This window comes from Bos taurus, chromosome 9 (genome assembly GCF_002263795.3).
Source record: "Bos taurus isolate L1 Dominette 01449 registration number 42190680 breed Hereford chromosome 9, ARS-UCD2.0, whole genome shotgun sequence".
NCBI lineage: Eukaryota > Metazoa > Chordata > Mammalia > Artiodactyla > Bovidae > Bos > Bos taurus.
In genome coordinates, this window is record NC_037336.1 from 73032498 (window position 1) to 73050359 (window position 17862).

At 36.2% G+C, this 17862-nt stretch overlaps 1 protein-coding gene across 7 annotated transcripts in view; it reads right to left on the bottom strand.

Moving 5' to 3' along the window:
- HBS1L (HBS1 like translational GTPase) overlaps positions 1-17862 on the bottom strand; it is an 85151-nt gene that overhangs the window by 21596 nt on the left and 45693 nt on the right. For 5 of the 7 annotated variants that reach the window (XR_003036257.2, XR_808879.4, XM_059889826.1 and 2 more), the window contains 3 exon segments: positions 8420-8528; positions 1549-1811; positions 917-1082 (listed from right to left, as the gene is read on the bottom strand). Coding sequence is in view for 5 of the 7 variants with exons in the window: in NM_001046498.2 (NP_001039963.1) it covers positions 917-1082; positions 1549-1811; positions 8420-8528 (538 nt within the window). In the remaining 2 variants the exon portion in view is untranslated. 7 annotated transcript variants of the gene reach the window in all.

A 17862-nucleotide genomic window follows, 5' to 3' on the forward strand; every position in this document is an offset into this window, starting at 1 on the left:
TCTGCATAGCAGGAGATAGGTTTAACTAACTGTTTGTTGACTGTGTCTCATAAAAACATAGTAAGAAAGTATAAAGATGAATTAAATATTGTAATTGAATTTACTAGTCATTTTGATTTCAGACAGAAGATAGTATACTACAAAAAGTTACTTTTCCTTTATAAACTGATATTATAATAACTCTGCTGCTGCTGCTGCTAAGTCACTTCAGTCGTGTCCAACTCTGTGCGACCCCAGAGATGGCAGCCCACCAGGCTCCCCCATCCCTGGGATTCTCCAGGCAAGAACATTGGAGTGGGTTGCCATTTCCTTCTCCAATGCATGAAAGTGAAAAGTCAAAGTGAAGTCGCTCAGTCGTGTCCAACTCCTAGCGACCCCATGGACTTGAGCCTACCAGGCTCCTCCGTCCATGGGATTTTCCAAGCAAGAGTACTGGTGTGGGGTGTCACTGCCTTCTCCAGTAATAACTCTACATATATATAAAGAATATATATATATATATATATATATATATATAACACTATATATACTAATTTTAAATTAAGAGTCTTTCTCATAATGTTAATTCAAAATCAAGACAATTGACATATACTCAGGGAGGTAACAAGCAAAACTTCTCCCACAGAATAATTAACTAAGAGATTTTACTGCCTTTTGCTGTGTATATATGTTTTTCTTTCAGTTTCTTTTAATAAACATACTTTTAAACTATTTCCATAGAATTTAAAGGAGTAAAACATTGTATGTAGATTACAACGAAAACTACAATAAAAATATTTCCCTGATAACTGAAAGTTTTCTAAAAATAGTGTCTAAAATATTTCATGATTTGTTTCATGCATACTCAACACATATTACACAATTTTTTAAAGACTATATACAATTTCAGAATGAAAATTTTATATATAATGACTACCTTTCCCTTTCTTCGCCAGTCTCATCCAAGACCCATGCATATGCAAACGAAGCTTTGCCAGCCTTTTTAGACTCTTGTTCATACTTATGCATAGTTCTTTTGTTTACATCACCCAGAAGATAAAGCAAATGTCCCATCAGAGTACTTTTCCCAGCATCAACATGACCTAAGGAAAATTGATTCAAGATTTAATACTAGGTACATTTTCCAGATGTTGTTCACATTGAGGCATAGCATGAATTTGTAATTCAATAGTTTAGAGCAATAAACACCAATTTTTATCAAATAATAGTTTGCCAAGTAAGTTGTTAAAATGGAAAAAAGAGCATATCTCTTTAGAAGGGAGGAAGTTTCCTTGATTTCTGGAAATCAAAATGATCAACAAGACATGCCATTTTCCAATATTCACAGAATGAAAAGGCCACAACCAAGTCTAAAGACCTCTTTGGCAACTTGGCATTATTTCACCCCAAGTGACCCTGACAACTCAACGTTATGGTACAATGCCCTCTTGCTTCATGTCTATTTACACACACACAAAAACTCAGAGTGGAGTGTATTCCCATGCTGCCACGAGACAATTATTGGGCTTGAGCAGCTGACTGACAATCCAGAAGAACAAAAGGCATTACCAATGACCACTAGGTTGAGGAGCTGCTTTCCTCCTTGCCGCTTCTCCAGTTCCGCTTTAATATCTATTTGTTGCCTCAGCTTGCCAGACTTTTTCACTGGTGTTGGTGTTGAACTCTGCTCTTCTGATGCTTGAATGGTGTGGGATGGAAGAGCTGATTTAGAAGCACTCTCAAGTGCATCAGAAGAAACAAGGCTGGTATCTTCACTAGAATGTCCTTTTTGAGGTGTATGGAAACTATGACCATTTTCTTCAGCAGTTACTCTACAGAAGGCAGAGACAGGAATAAAAAATATTTAAACCGAGTCTGGCAACCACCCTTGAAGAGCTGCTGCTTTCCCAGAGGTACTAGGATATTTCTTGGGAGTGTTGGCAGAGAATCTAAGTAGTGAAGTCACACGCCAACATAGAGAATAATCTGAGATCAAGCCCTGAGCCTTCGGAGTGGGAGCACTGATTCCAAGACCCCAGACTACCAGAGAACTAACCCTAAGGAGTATCAAATAGTGAGAACTCACAAAAAGGAAACCACTTGAATACAAGACCTGGCATCCCCCACCCACCTGTAGCACCTTGAAATCATCCCCCTAAGACCAGGGACAAGGCAAGGTGTCCACTTCTGCCACTGTTATTCAACATAGTCCTGGAAGTCCTAGCTACAGCAATCAGAGAAGAAAAGAAATAAAAGGAATCCAGGTTGAAAAAGAAGAAGTAAAGCGCTCACTGTTTGCAGATGACATGATACTGTACATGGAAAACCCTAAAGATAGTATCAGAAAATTACTAGAGCTAATCAGTGAATTTAGCAAAGTTGCAGGATACAAAATCAACACACAGAAATCACTTGCATTTCTATATACTAACAATGAAAATTCAGAAAGAGAAACTAAGGAATCAATCCCATTCATCACTGCAACAAAAAGAACTAAATATCTAGGAATAAACTTACCAAAGGAGACAAAAGAACTGTACACAGAAAATTATAAGACACTGATGAAAGAAATCAAAGATGACATAAACAGATGGAGAAATATTCCATGTTCCTGGGTAGGAATAATCAGTATTGTGAAAATGACTATACTACCAAATGCAATCTACAGATTCAATGCAATTCCTATCAAATTACCAGTGGCATTTTTCACAGAACTAGAACTAAAAATTTCACAATTCATATGGAAATACAAAAGACCCCAAACAGCCAAAGCAGTCTTGAGAAAGAAGAACGGAGCTGGAGAAACCAACCTTCCTGACTTCAGATTATCCTACAAAGCTACAGTCATCAAGACAGCATGCTACTGACACAAAAACAGAAATATTGACCAATGAAACAAGATAGAAAGCACAGAAATAAACCCAGGCACCTATGGGTACCTTATTTTTGGGGCAAAGACAGCCTCTTCAATAAATGGTGCTGGGAAAACTGGACAGCAACATGTAAAATAATGAAATTAGAATACTTCCTAACACCATACACAAAGATAAACTCAAAATGGATGAAAGACCTACATGTAAGACCAGAAACTATAAAACTCTTAGAGAAAAACATAAGCAGAACACTCGATGACACAAATCAAAGTAAGATCCTCTATGACCCACCTCCTAGAGTAACGGAAATAAAAACAAAAGTAAACAAGTGGGACCTGATTAAACTTAAAAACTTTTGCACAGCAAAGGAAACTATAAGCAAGGTGAAAAGACAACCCTCGGAATGGGAGAAAATAGCAAATGAAACAACTGACAAAGGATTCATTTCCAAAATATACAAGTGGCTCATATAACTCAATGCCAGAAAAACAAACAACCCAATCAAAAAGTGGGAAAAAGACCTAAACAGACATTTCTCCAAAGAAGACATACAGATGGCTAACAAATACATGAAAAGATACTCAACATCACTCATTTTTAGAAAAACGCAAATCAAAACCACAGTGAGATGTCACCTCACACTGGTCAGAATGCCCATCATCAAAAAGTCTACAGTCAGTCAATGCTGGGGAGGATGTGGAGAAAAGGGAATGCTCTTGCACTGTTGAGAGTGTAAACTGATACAGCCACTATGGAAGGTGGTATGGAGATCCCTTAAAAAACTAGGAATAAAACCACTGTATGACCCAGCAATCCCACTCCTAGGCATATACCCTGAGGAAATCAGGGTTGAAAAAGACACATGTATCCCAATGTTCACTGCAGCACTATTTACAATAGTTAGAAGATGGAAGCAATCTAGATGTCTACTGACAGATGAATGGATAAAGAAGTTGTGGTACACAATGTAATATTACTCAGCCATAAAAAAGGAACACATTTGAGTCAGTTCTGATGAGGTAGATGACCCTAGAACCTGTTATACAGAGTGAAGTGAGTCAGAAAGAAAGATAAATATCATATTCTAATGCACATATATGGAATCTAGAAAAATGGTACTCAAGAATTTATTTACAGGGCAGCAATGGAGAAACAGACATAGTGAACAGACTTATGGACATGGGGAGAGGGGAGCAGAGGGTGAGATGTATGTAAATAGTAACATGGAAACTTACATTACCATATGTGAAATAGAGAGCCAATGGGAATTTGCTGTATGGCTCAGGAAACTCAAACGGGGGCTGTTTCAACCTAGAGGGGTAGGATGGGGAGGGAGATGGGAGGGAGGTTCAAAAGCGAGGGGATATATATATATGTATACCTATGACTGATTCATGTTGAGGTTTGACAGAAAACAACAAAATTCTGTAAAGCAATTATCCTTCAGCAAAAAAATAAATTAAAAAAAAAAAAGAATATTTAAACCAATTTGACTGACATTCTATAATGTCAGAAGGGCAGAGACATCTCTTTACATTCTTACATCTGCAGACCAAAAAATGATCTCCGCTAAGTGGCTAGAGTCTGTTAAGGTGGATATGATAAGCAGTTAGGCCCAAACCACACAAATACAGACTTAGAAGATTCCAGGAGAAAAACAGACTGCTAAAAACTAAGATAAGAAGAAAATATCCCATAAAGTAACTGAAACTCAATGTCTAAACCCATAGCTTAGCCATACAGTCCTATCAAAACAGGTGGCATAAAGGAGATATTTTGTAAAAATTGGTACCAAATGTGTTCCAGCAGATAAATTCATAAAAAAAAAAAACAATAGCTTTATCAGTTTTTAATCCCTAACTCATTCCTCCAACAGCACAGAGACTTACAATCTTTTTTTGCTCAAACACTGTCCTTAAAGGAAGAATCTCTAAATGTCTACATTTTTACTACTTTTGGCAAAGGAGTTTTAATTCATTAATTCAATAAATACTTGATCCACTAAAAACTGTAACATACACTAGTCACTGCTGCTGAGAAGAAAAGATATAGAAATGAAAAAGTTATCAACTGATCCCAAAAGTTTACAATCTAGTGAGGAACTCAGATATGTAAAACAGAAATAAAACCATCTGGCTTTTTTCCTCCTTGACAATGACAGTGCCTCCAAAAGTAAACACTGATCTTACTTAGTTCTTCCTTAGCTCTTTGACTGTGCTCCATGGAAATCATACCAGTGCTATCCTGTGGATAGCTACGAAAGATGTAATGTAATCAAACAGACTATGATGTGCCTTACCTTTCCTTCAATGACACAAATAAACAGACTTAGGACAAAGAACAGATTATTGCAAGTTATTAGAATGGACTTCCCTGGTGACTCAGACGGTAAAGCGTCTGTCTACAATGCAGGAGACCCGGGTTCGATCCCTGGGTTGGGAAAATCCCCTGGAGAAGGAAATGGCAATCCACTCCAGTACTATTGCCTGGAAAATCCCATGGACAGAGGAGCCTGGTAGGCTACAGTCCATGGGGTCGCAAAGAGTCAGAATGAAACCAATTATACCCATCTTAATGTGGAGGTGGCAGAAAAGAATTACATATAGAAAGAAGTTTACAAACATCACTTAAGGATTGTAGTGTGATGGAGATGTGTACGAACAGTAAATCTCTTTTCTTCCTGCCCAGAGTAACAACAGATTCACTGTTCTTTCTCTTGGTATTTTTTAAATGCTCAACACTGATTCTCATCCTTCGCCTCAGGAAAGAATCACATTAGTTATATTTTCAACTTTATTATAAGCCTCTTATCCATTCCTGTTTTATTTTGCTTTAGCAAATCTCCACTAACCAACTTGAGCACTCACTGCTTAGACAGATTGGCTTCATTTCAAACTACAGGGAAAAAATTTAAGTATGTGGAAACTGTTCCCACTCTTAAAAGAGTCCAACAAACCAAGCTAAGTAAATCAAATTTAAACTGAAATTTTCAAACATGTATTTGAATGTCCACAATTAGTTCTCAAAAACAAAAACATGACAACTCTGTATTTAGAGGAGTAAAGAAAAAAAACAAACCCTACAAATTACAGTCAAAGTATTCAACCAGAATAACTAGTCATAGGCTCTAGTTCTGATCAGACCTGGGAAAAAAATCACAATCTCTGGCTTCAGATCCTTCTGTTTTTAGTGAGGCTTTTCTTCAAAGGAAAACTCATGGTAACTCCAACACAGAAAACAGACAAAAGCAGAACAGCTATGACTGACACAGTGGGCTCAGGGCTGAAGTTGGGCTCACCCACAAATTAGGCAGCCCTATTCAGGATAGGAAGAGCAACACAAAACACGGTCTGTCTTGATTATTTCATTTAAAGTTCAGTAACATGGAAGATTTGCTTTTCTCTAACTTTCACAACATTCTCTTCAAGTAAATTTTAGAAAAACTGCATTTTAATTCACTAACCCGTGCAGTGTTAGAGGAAAGGGCCAAAGTAGTTAGAAAAGCATTCTAGGTAAGTCAGTCCTTAGTAAAAACTTCTGCATATTATAAAGAAAAAGTTAATGTTTAATTAAGATTTTGAAAAATCTCTTAAGATGAGGTAAAGTAACTTTAGAAGTTCAGAGCTATAATTACTGACTGAAAGAAACAAAGTATAGAAGAATAAGTTTGTGAATATTTTTTCAGGTGCTTTATCATATAATTGTGCAACCGTATCTATTACTATAAAATGACTGGTCTGCTTTTTTAAACCATCTTTCCAAAATTGGGAATATTTCCACATGTATTGAGAGGCTTCATGTTTCTTTGCAAGTTTTTTAAATGATACTGGAAAGTTAATAATTTAGATTGAAGAGATTAACCACAGAGTTATTTGTTCTCTACGCAACGTTCTAATGATTTTTACTTAATTTTATTTCTCTGTGCTTTCTTGAGACAAAAACAACAGCCTAAATATTATCCTTATTATAAATTTCCCCAAAACCCTAAAAAAAGTATTTGATGTAGATATAGCTTGGTCCCTGAGCAGTATTTACGCATTTCTGAGTACTTTCCATCTGTACCTGTAGGCCTTTCACATTCTGATGACTTCTCCTACAGAGCCACATCAAAATACCAGCTCACAGGTCTGCTTTTTACTATCTACAGGTGTTTTTTTTTTTTTAATGTATTTTCCCAAGGACTCTGACCAATAAATATTTAAACATCTATTCTATGAAAAGAAAATAATGATTAACATTAATGGTCCCTGTCCTCATGAAGCATATAGTCTTATAAATTCTGAAAAGCATTATACTTATAAAGCATAAAGGTAGTATTCTAAGAATTACTACTTGAATTAAGCATTTTTTCTTGATCATTAATTACTATATTAATAATTTCAATTAACAATAATTTAACAATAATTTTAATTAATTATTGAGTATTACTGTTATAAATACTCACAAACATAACTATGTATTTACTTCTAATATATAGTACCCCATGGGCTGTAATATATACACAAATATACATAGACAAATCTAGAATCAAGCCCATTTTCTCATTCTCTTTTCTTTCTACTAGGCTCATTTGCATGTTGCTTTCTAAGCCTCTAAAACCTTTTGCATAAGATTTTAAAATCCTTAGAACAAGGAACTGCATAGTCTATTTATTTTTTCCTTGCTCAATGGAAATAATTCCATAATAGGATTAAATGGCACTTAAGACAGGAGAATAAAAAGGTATTTATGATTCTGACAACCCAAATATTTTATTTATAAAATAAAAAATAAAATAAATAAAATGAACAAAATAATCATTAACATTCGTCCCAACACTCATGGATATTTCTATTAATTTACATAAAGAAATGCTATAAAGGAGAAAATAATGGCTGCTGAGTTTGTATTTCCTGAAATTGAAAAAAATATATATTGTTTACATTTGATAAGTGTTTCTTGTCTAACTGGTAGACAAAATATATATAGTTAAAGTTATGACTCTGCTGTTATGTCTCAAGTAACCCACTTTCCTCATCTATAGAAACTCTTGACAGAATTCTAAAGATTATGCAAAGAAAGAATAAATGAGTAATACCTACGTATGACTTATTATCGTTTCTCATTAGATATCTGCGAGTCTAGGAATGCTTTATTTTATATTGTCTTTGTTATACCGATCCATGTTATTCAGTATCAAAGTCTAAAAGAGTTTAATGATAATAGTAAAAAAATTTAATTAATGATTGCATGATTCACCAGCTACATTTAATTCCCAAACACTGCTTGTTTATGCCATCTAGTGGCGTAAGGATGCCCTACCTCACAGTGCTAGATTTCACAAAATCATAGGCTTTTTACATTAAAGTAGCTATAATTTGTATGAGGAAATTGACAATGAGGGCGATTAACATACATATGAGTTCACAATCAAGCCTAATTTCTCATCCCCTTTTCTTTGCATTATGCCATACTGAGGACCTATTGTACTTCAATGATTATATTATGCAAAATTCAAATAGATTCTTATAGTCTAACAAGGAGACAATACTTATTCAAAAAAAAGGAGGAAGGGTTAAAAACCTTACCTGGGCACTTCAAATCCCATAGTTTGCTTCTTTCCAGATACAGTCATCTTAGTAACTTTTGGCACAATTTCAGATTCACTTTGAGATGACTGGGAATCTATTGATTTTCCTAATTAAAGAGTAAAATATAAAAAGCTCATTAATTCAAGTTGATTCCTAGAAACATTTATTGTATATTAAATATGTATTATGACAATTTTCACAGAATCACATCTTTAAACATATTTTTTTCCCTCTAAAAAAATTCAGTGAAATATTAAAATGCTGAAAGAAATTCTTCTGTCACCCTGTTCTGGGAAATCCCCTCTTGTCAGGACTCTTCTACGCTTAACCCTCCACCAAATCTCTTCCTAATTTTGAACTGACTCTTAAGTTTCAATATTAAGAGGTCACAAGGTGGTTTCTGCACTGAGCCTCGTTCTGACATTATACCTAGACCATCTCTTTCTCTCTCCTACCACACCCTTTCACAATACTAAAATTGTTCAGTCAGTTAGCAGATGGTTAAACTATTTTTAATCATGATACCTACAAACTGATGAGCAAGTTGAGAGTCTGCTGAATTGTACTACACACTGCATATATTTTACTTGGTCATAATACTAGACTTAGTAAGATACTTGATTTGTTGTTCAGTCACTCAGTCGTGTCCGACTCTTTGCAACCCCATGGACTGCAGCACGCAAGTATAGATACTTGATATCTATATAGAATACGGGGGAAGAGGTCAAAATTGAAAAATTAAGAACATGAAGGAAGATAAAATTATGAGCTAGGTCAAAGTAAGACTTTTATGCATCTGAACCTTTAAATATATATATATTTAATTCATGGAATTCTTTAGAATGAAGTTTTGTTATTTTCAGTAAGAGTACCATTAGGATTTTGTCCACATAAAACTATAGAAACTGCACTGCTGCACTGGTAAGTGTATATACATAAATTCTGTTTAAAAGTTAGAAAAGGTAAATTAATGTATATAATTCATTCAAAACATTTGTTATCTACCTACTGTATGCCAAGCATTATGCTAGAAATATAATGTTGAACAAAAGCAGACACAATCCTTGTACTGAGAAAGCTTATAGTGGAGAAAATGTACTAACTGATCACAAAAATATAAGTAAAATTAAAACTGTCACTAGTGTTATAATCCATATATGATTTGGTGACAAGGCACATGAAAACAAGAGTTAAGATGCAAAAAAAAATGAATAGGAATAAACTACAAAGAAGAACATTTCAAACAGAGAGAGCAGCTTATATATAAAGGCCCTACTGTAGGAGGCACCGTGGTCTTCAGAGAGTGAGAGTAGAGGGGAGAGGGAGCAGAGTAAAATGAAGCTGAAGAAGGAGGCGATGGTCAGGCAATGCAGGGCCTTTAAGTCACAGCAAAGATCCCAATGTTCGTCCTAACACAACTGGAAGCCCAGAAAATGATGTAAGAACGTGAGGGGGAAGGGAAATAGAGGAAAAGATAAATGGTCACTCTCAAAGAAGTCTGGGCTGGAGTATATATTTGTGACTCATCAGCACATAATTAGTTGCTGAAGGCACTGACATAAGTGAGATTACCACAGCAGAGAATACTGAGGAAGAAAACAAGTGCTCTGAGGACAAAGCCATGGAAGAAATGCAACCTTTAATCATTGAAAGAGACAGTAAGAAAGAGGAAGGACAAGGCCTGCAAAAAGGTGACAGAGGAAGGCTAGGGGAGAATGGTGCCCAAAGCTAAGGGGATTTGGCATCACCAGAGTCTGAGGCTGCTGTTCAATCAAGTGAGACGAATGAAAACATTCACTAGTGACGCAAGCCCTTTAGATAAAGGTCATTAGTAGAGTTAGCAAGAATCATTTGAGAGACATGAGGGGAGGAAATGTTAGAATGGGTTAAAAAGAAAATGAAGGTAAGAAAACAGAAGTAGCTGCAAGTGCATGTCCACTATCTCTTACGCATGATTCCAAAGTCCAAAAGCTCTAAAAAAAAAAAAAAAAAAAAAAAATCAAGGTTTTTTTTTTTTTTAACTCGTTTGGAAGTAAAACCTGACCTGGACTGAAGTGAAGCTTTTTGCAGCCCTTACTTACTCCACTTAAAGTGAAAAGCCACACAGTCCAGTGCAGAAATAACAATGTGATGATCATAGGGTGCTGCCCCAAATCCCATCGGGGTATCACACCACAGGTGTTAATGCTTTCTGAAATCCAAAAACTTCTGATTTCTGAGTCAAATCTGGTCCCAAGGGCTTAGATAAGCAATTGTGTAGATATATGGACCAATGACTCTTAAAAAAAATCTGACTGGCAACAGGAGGAATGTGGTAGAATGGTAGCAAAAATGTTATATGGGATCATCTGATGGAGAAAGCAAAACTGAGAAAGCCTGGTTCAAAGTATCAAGAAGAAAAAAGATCATGTCAGGTGTTTTAGAATTTCTGACAATGCAGAAAGAGATGGGTCATAAAGCACAGGTAGAAACTGAACTAAAATAGGAGAAAGGCACTCTTACTACAATAGAAACCAGACTGGTATGTTGAGAAGCTAGAAGATGAAAACTCCTAATAGTTAGTTCCTATTTTCTCCATAACATAGCAACTAGTTATCTGGTGAGACTGAGGGTGACTGAGAAAAGTTAAAAGACTAGTGAAGCGAATAAGGCTTTCAATTTTTGCACAAAGGATGAGTTGAACACACACCAAAATGGGGGAACTGTTGGACAGTACTGAGATTTACAGTATTTAAAATTGAGATTTGCCCATTTAAGATTTGTAATAATGAATGTGCAGTGGAATCAATCTGCCTGTCCATATGACTTTTTCTAGCAATGTTCAGTCATTCAGGAAGAGGCACAAAGAAGATACTGACTGCGTCATTCAGAGGTAGGTTTCTACTCAACAGATACAAAAAACAAGCAAAGAAAAAAAGGTGGTTGAATGGCAACAAAAGGGGGGAGTTACTGAAATTATAAATCACGAACTCTAAATTGGATTAAACAAAATGATAAAGGAAGAGTGCTGATGCACTCAAAGTTGGGGTCCAAAGGTCAAGAAAAGTTCATGACAAGAAATACAACGAAGTGGTTGTGGTCAGAATGGGACACGTGATTTCATGATTTGAAGGGAGAGGAAGTTGAAGGGAGGGAATTCAGCAGTGAATTTCTGATGGAAGGTAAAGGTCACTGGAAATGAGCTGGTCAAGGAACTGCCAAGTTCAGAGCACTGGACTTGTTTTCCCACGTGGATACACAAGCTATGATCATGAAGAGCTCAGGGCATAAAAGAAAACTGTAAATCAGCTGCCAAAGTCTTAGTGATCAAGGAACAGTAACTATGACATTGTTCAGGAGATGACATCAGTGAAGGCTGGTTAGGGCAAAAGACAGAAGCTTCAAAGGAGCCGGGATTTAAGGGGGGAAAGAGAGTGAAGGAATATGGTTGGAAATGGCAGAAAAGAAAAGAAAGTTGACTTTCTAGACCTTGGAGTTTGAGAGGATATACATGAACACAGGAAAACAGGTTGAGAATTCTGGAGGGGTTTGATTTCCATGATAAAAGCAGTTTCAAAATTCTAGCAAACTTAGAAAGGGGTGAGTGAATTAAAAGGGAGGAAACTGAGAGCATGATGATGATGATAATGGGGGGGCGGAGGGAGGGGGAATGAGGGAGTGGTGTGTGTAGGTGGGGAGAACACTCTGACTGATAAAGAGGCACAGCAGATTTTGGACTCTGTCAAAATAGAGTAAAAGACTCAGAATACATAAAAATGTCTCAATCCAAGTAAGACAAGGTTAATTCCCACTTCTGCCTTTTTTTTTTCCCTGATTATAAAATACTTATTAAGGTATACTTTAGGGAATATAGTGAATATAAAACTTAAGATAATTAAAACTAATTTTAATACCTTCTATTTTGTGTATAAAAAAATCCCTTGACTCACTTACACATTTAGTACATTAAAATACTTTAATGGTGACTTTTATAAAAATTAGTTGGCTCATAAAACAAAAGGTCTTTAAGCATAAAGAAAAGTCACAATATGAACTCATACTATTTCTGGCTGTGCTTAGTCACTCAGTCATGTCCAACTCTTTGCGACCCCATGGACTGTAGCCTGCCAGACTCTTCTATCCATAGGGATTCTCCAGGTAAGAATACTGGAGTGGGTTTCCATTCCCTCCTGCAGGGGATCTTCCCAACCAGGGATCAAATCCAGGTCTCCTGCATTGCACATAGATTCTTTACTATCTGAGCTACCAGGACTATTTCTAGGAATGCAGTAAATATTTTTCATTTCTGGCGATTTCTATCTACAGGATATCCAACCTCAAACCAAAGATGCAGTATTTCAAAAATTTGGTTATATAAATGAAAGTCTTATTTAGGGAAAAAAAAAAAACATGAATCTGAATATCAACCATTAAAGCAATGGTTCATAAACCTTTTTATTTTGGTCAGATACCCCTTTGAAAAAGCTAATGAGAATGGGACACTTTTGACAGAAAAATACACAGCACAGAAAATTCTGCATGCTATTTCAGCGGGTTCAGTAATTCCAACCCTAGAACTCTCCCCTTGAGAACCTTGCTTCCGCCTATTTTGGAAATACGCTAATTCAATTTTATGTTATCCGTAACCGATAAAAGCATATGCTCAATACATTTTCTATTAAGCTGTTATTAACAGCAGTGTGATGTGGTTCCATTTATCCAACCACATTACACAGTTCCCTTCATAACTAGCATCAAGCTGATGACAAGTAAAATCTACTGACACAGGTCAGAAATGAACTAATAACTAAAATAACCAGTCATGGAACAAGAAGAGATAACATATATCCATCACATATAAATGTAAAATGTTTACTGTATTCCCTCATCTTCCCCTTGAGGGTTTAAAATTTCAAACCATGAGTTCCTCCCCACTGCTTTTGCAAGTGATCTTAGTTCTCTTCTTCAGGCAATAACCTCAGTTTACTTTCTACCTACCTCTTGCACGTAACACCAGCCACCTCCTAATGCTTAGAGATCTGGGCTCTAGAAGCCATTCTGACTCTTCCTACATGTCATGTAGGCTCTTCTGCCAGAGGTTGTATATTCTCTTTTACCTTCACAGCAACCATGCAAAGTGAGTATAATTATTCCTACTTTAGAGAAACTAAGGTTCAAAACAGTTGCTTTGTCAAAATTATAGAACCTTGGGCAGTGACACAGCTAGATTAAAAAAAAAAGGATATGTATCACATGGTGATTAAAGAGCTTATACACTAGTCTGAGACAATTATAAAAGCTGTGGAGATTAAGTTGTAGAAACAATAAGCAACAGAATTCTAAGTATGCATCTGAGTAATTAGGAACAACTTAACAAATGAAATGCGATTTGACTGAACCTGGAAAATAACACAAGAAAAGTCATTTTTAAGTGTTAATGGGGCAAAAGTTCTGAAAAAGAATGGGCAGTGACAAAAGACATTTTTAAAGACTATATAACACTGAAGCTTTGAAGGAAAGAGTTCTTTAAAAAAAAAAGATCTTTCATAGATTTATTTTCAAGGGCTATTTTCTCATGCAATAAGTAGAGAGTAAAACAAATAAATATATTAAATTAGGGAGGATAATTACTGTTTAAAATGGGAAAAGCTAAATTAAGAAGAGGTAAAACAAAAACCATAAAAACATATGTAATAATGATTTCTCCATAAAATATGCTGCCATGTCTCATCTGTTTATAATCCCTTAACTTTCCCCTAGCCATTAATAAGGCATTCTCTTCTTCATTCCTAGGACACTTTAAACTCTATAGGTATCTTCCACCTTGCAGTAATCAATTCTAGTTAGTCTAGCATGGCTAGAAATCTAAGGCTCTGCCACCAGAAAATTTATGAACTTGAGCCTAGACTGAGTCATCAAATACTCCACAGACTGAGTTTATCCCATGGGCAAAATAAGGATATCATTACCTAAACCCTCTGCTGCTGCTGCTGCTGCTAAGTCGCTTCAGTCGTGTCCGACTCTGTGCGACCCCATAGACAGCAGCTCACCAGGCTCCCCCATCCCTGGGATTCTCCAGGCACGAACACTGGAGTGGGTTGCCATTTCCTTCTCCAATGCATGAAAGTGAAAAGGGAAAGTGAAGTCGCTCAGTCCTGTTCCGACTCTTCGAGACCCCATGGACTGCAGCCTACCAGGCTCCTCCGTCCATGGGATTTTCCAGGCAAGAGCACTGGAGTGGACTGCCATTACCTTCTCCCACCTAAACCCTCTACCTGACAACAATTTTGTAATAAATATTGTATTTGTAAAAGCATACCAACTATTTTAAAATACTGTCAACTAAAAAAAAAATGTCAGATCTTCTTCTTTGGAATTATGTCATCATCGTTCATAGAACATCCTTGCCAGAAAATTTCTACATCAAAAATAACTGCTGAAATTCGTGGTCAATACATATTTACTGACAAGTATCTTTAGTTTCACTGGATACTGCTGTACCCATTAACCTCTTTTATTTTTTTAAGTGATTTTAGTCAATTGTAAGGTCAGAAAGTGCTGGAATAAACATGTACCTAGTCATAAACAGGAACACAAAAATTATACCTCAACTTGGCTTGAACCTAGTGTTTTTTTTAATTTGCTTAATTGTCTTCCCAGGTGGTGCCATTGGTAAAGAACCCACCTGCCAATGCAGGAGACATAAGAGACCTGGGTTCGATCCCTGGGTCTGCACGATCCCCTGGAGGATTGCATGGCAACTGATTCCAGTGTTCTTGCCTAGAGAACCCCATGGACAGAGAAGCCTGAATGGCTACAGTCCATAGGACTGCAAAGAGTCAGAAACGACTGAAGTGACTTAGCACATAACACATACAAGTCAGTCTAAAGAGTACATTAAAAAAAAAAAGACATGGTATTACAAAATCCAATGGGACTACTGTGGGGGAAAACATGCTAAGCTAATGTTCACCTCAAAGAGTAATGTGAGAGAATGACCAATAAAATTTTTTAAAGATGATGATAGTTGACTGGAACTACCAGGTATCAATCATTAAGCTGAAATAATTAAAATGTGGTAATGGCACAAAAACAGCCTGATGAATTAGAATAAAGCACCTGCAAATGAACCAATAGGAATATATTTATGTTCGAGATACATAAAAATAAGAATTAAATGTATGGAAAAATACACAGGAATATATAGGTTACAAGGGGCTTCCCTCATGGCTCAGCAGTAAAGAATCCAGCTGCCAATGCAGGAGACACAGGTTTGATCCCTAGGTCAGTAAGATCCCTTGGAGAAGGAAATGGAAACATGCTCCAGCATTTCTGCCTTGAAAAATCCCATGGATAGTGGAGACTGGTGGACTATAGTCCATGGGGTCACAAGTCAGACATGACTTAAGTAACTCAACAACAAAAATACAGGTTATACACAGTCCTCTAAAAAAGTAGGAATTTAACATATGCAAAGAAATGTTTCAAATCAGCAGGAAAAGAATGGGTTATATCCAATATTGTATTGGGAATACTGGCTATCCATTTGGAAAAAAGACCCTATCATAGGTTTACAGTGTATCATATATAAATTCCTTAATGACTAAAGATATGAACATAAAGAAAATATAAAAATATATTTAATTTTCAGGTACGGAAGACTGACAAATTTTACATTAAAATTTTAAAATGTTTCCAAAAGATACCACAAGCAAACATAGTGTATGTGAGGAAATACACAGAAGGGGTTAATATACATAAAGAGCTCCTAGAAACCAATAAATGAAAGTGAAAGTGAAGTCGTGTCCGACTCTTTTCGACCCCGTGGACTGTAGCCCACCACGCTCCTCTGTCCATGGGATTTTCCAGGCAAGAGTACTGGAGTGGGTTGCCATTTCCTTCTCCAAAGGATCTTCCCAACCCAGGGATTGAATCCAGGTCTCCCGCATTGTAAGCAAGACACTTTACTGTCTGACCCACCAGACAAACCAATAAATAGACCAGTTCAAAATACACAACTCAAAGAAAGGTGTAGCAGAGGAAATGGAGTAGGGAGGGATGAGCAGAAGGGAGAGGAGGACTGAAAAGAGGAGATGGTAAAAGAAGGGGAGCATACGGTTAAAGGGAGCAGAGGAATAAGTAGGATTTCTACTTTTTTTATTAGCATCCAGCATTGCAAAGGAAAATGGGAAAAGAGCACTATCTGACACCATTGGCAAGAGTACAACCTTTGGCAGGGTTATTTGATAAAAATAAAAAAGTTTACTATATACACTGTATTTCTGGAAATGTGTCCTACAGAAATACGAACGCTACTGTGCAAACAATATATAAACAAGATTATTTACTGTGGTGCTGTTTGTAATGGCAAAATGATTGTAGATGTACCTCAATGAGGAAATGGTTAACAAATTATGATGCATCCAAACAAAGAAAAAATTTGCTTCAGAAAAAATAGTAAACCTACATGTACGGAAAGAAAACCATGAGGCTTTCCGTACAATGGGAAAAGCAACTGCAATATTATACAGCAAAGATGCTATACCATTGTGCTATTGGCATTAAAATGTCTACAAGAATGTAAATGAACTTTTAAAGTGATTACTTCGAGAGACGATATTAGGAAAGAGGAAGGACTTTTCATCTCAAAATTTATATACATCTATGCTACAATGACTACATATACCTTTTATAATTAAAAATGTTTAAGTGAAAACCATATATATCAAAACATTAAAAATTCATTTCTATACTATTCTTCAGAGATGCTCTTGATTTCTATTTCATGTTTTGAAACAAAGGTACAAAGTTCACTCAATCAATCATCCAATGATTACTTTATATTCAGAATGCTCCAGTAAGGTTGAAAGTAACATTCTCAAGAGTTTTGTCTTTTCGTGTTAAGTAACCCCTTGTTAGGTTCCAAGGCTTCCTGAGGGCAAGGACTGAATCTTTTGAATTTTTCTATTTCTACAACTGAAGTATTTGATACAATGCATATCACTTATACATGTTTGCTGAATGCTGAAGTGAACAAACAAAATCATTTCCTAGTAAATTCCTAAAAGGAATGAAGGTGAAAACTAAAGGGAATTATAAATGGAACATCTTTGAACGTGGAATCTTTTATTGCTGAAAAAAAAAATCATGGTAAAATCTATCCTACACTCTTACATTTTCTAAAGCAGGATTTCTCACTCTTAACTACTGACATTTTGGACAGGATATTTTTTTGTTGAAGGTGAAGCGGTGTATTACAGAATGCTTAACAGCATCCCCCAAATGTCTACAGAGCCAAATGTCTGCTGTGGGACAAAATCACCTCCGGTTGAGTACTGCTCTAAAGAGTTACTAGCAAAAGAATTAAATACTTATGATACAGCCAATAACCATCCCATGTCAAAATCCTCCAGTCGACTCTCACTTGAGAGTATAGTAAAGGAGGAAGTCTACCTGCTGCC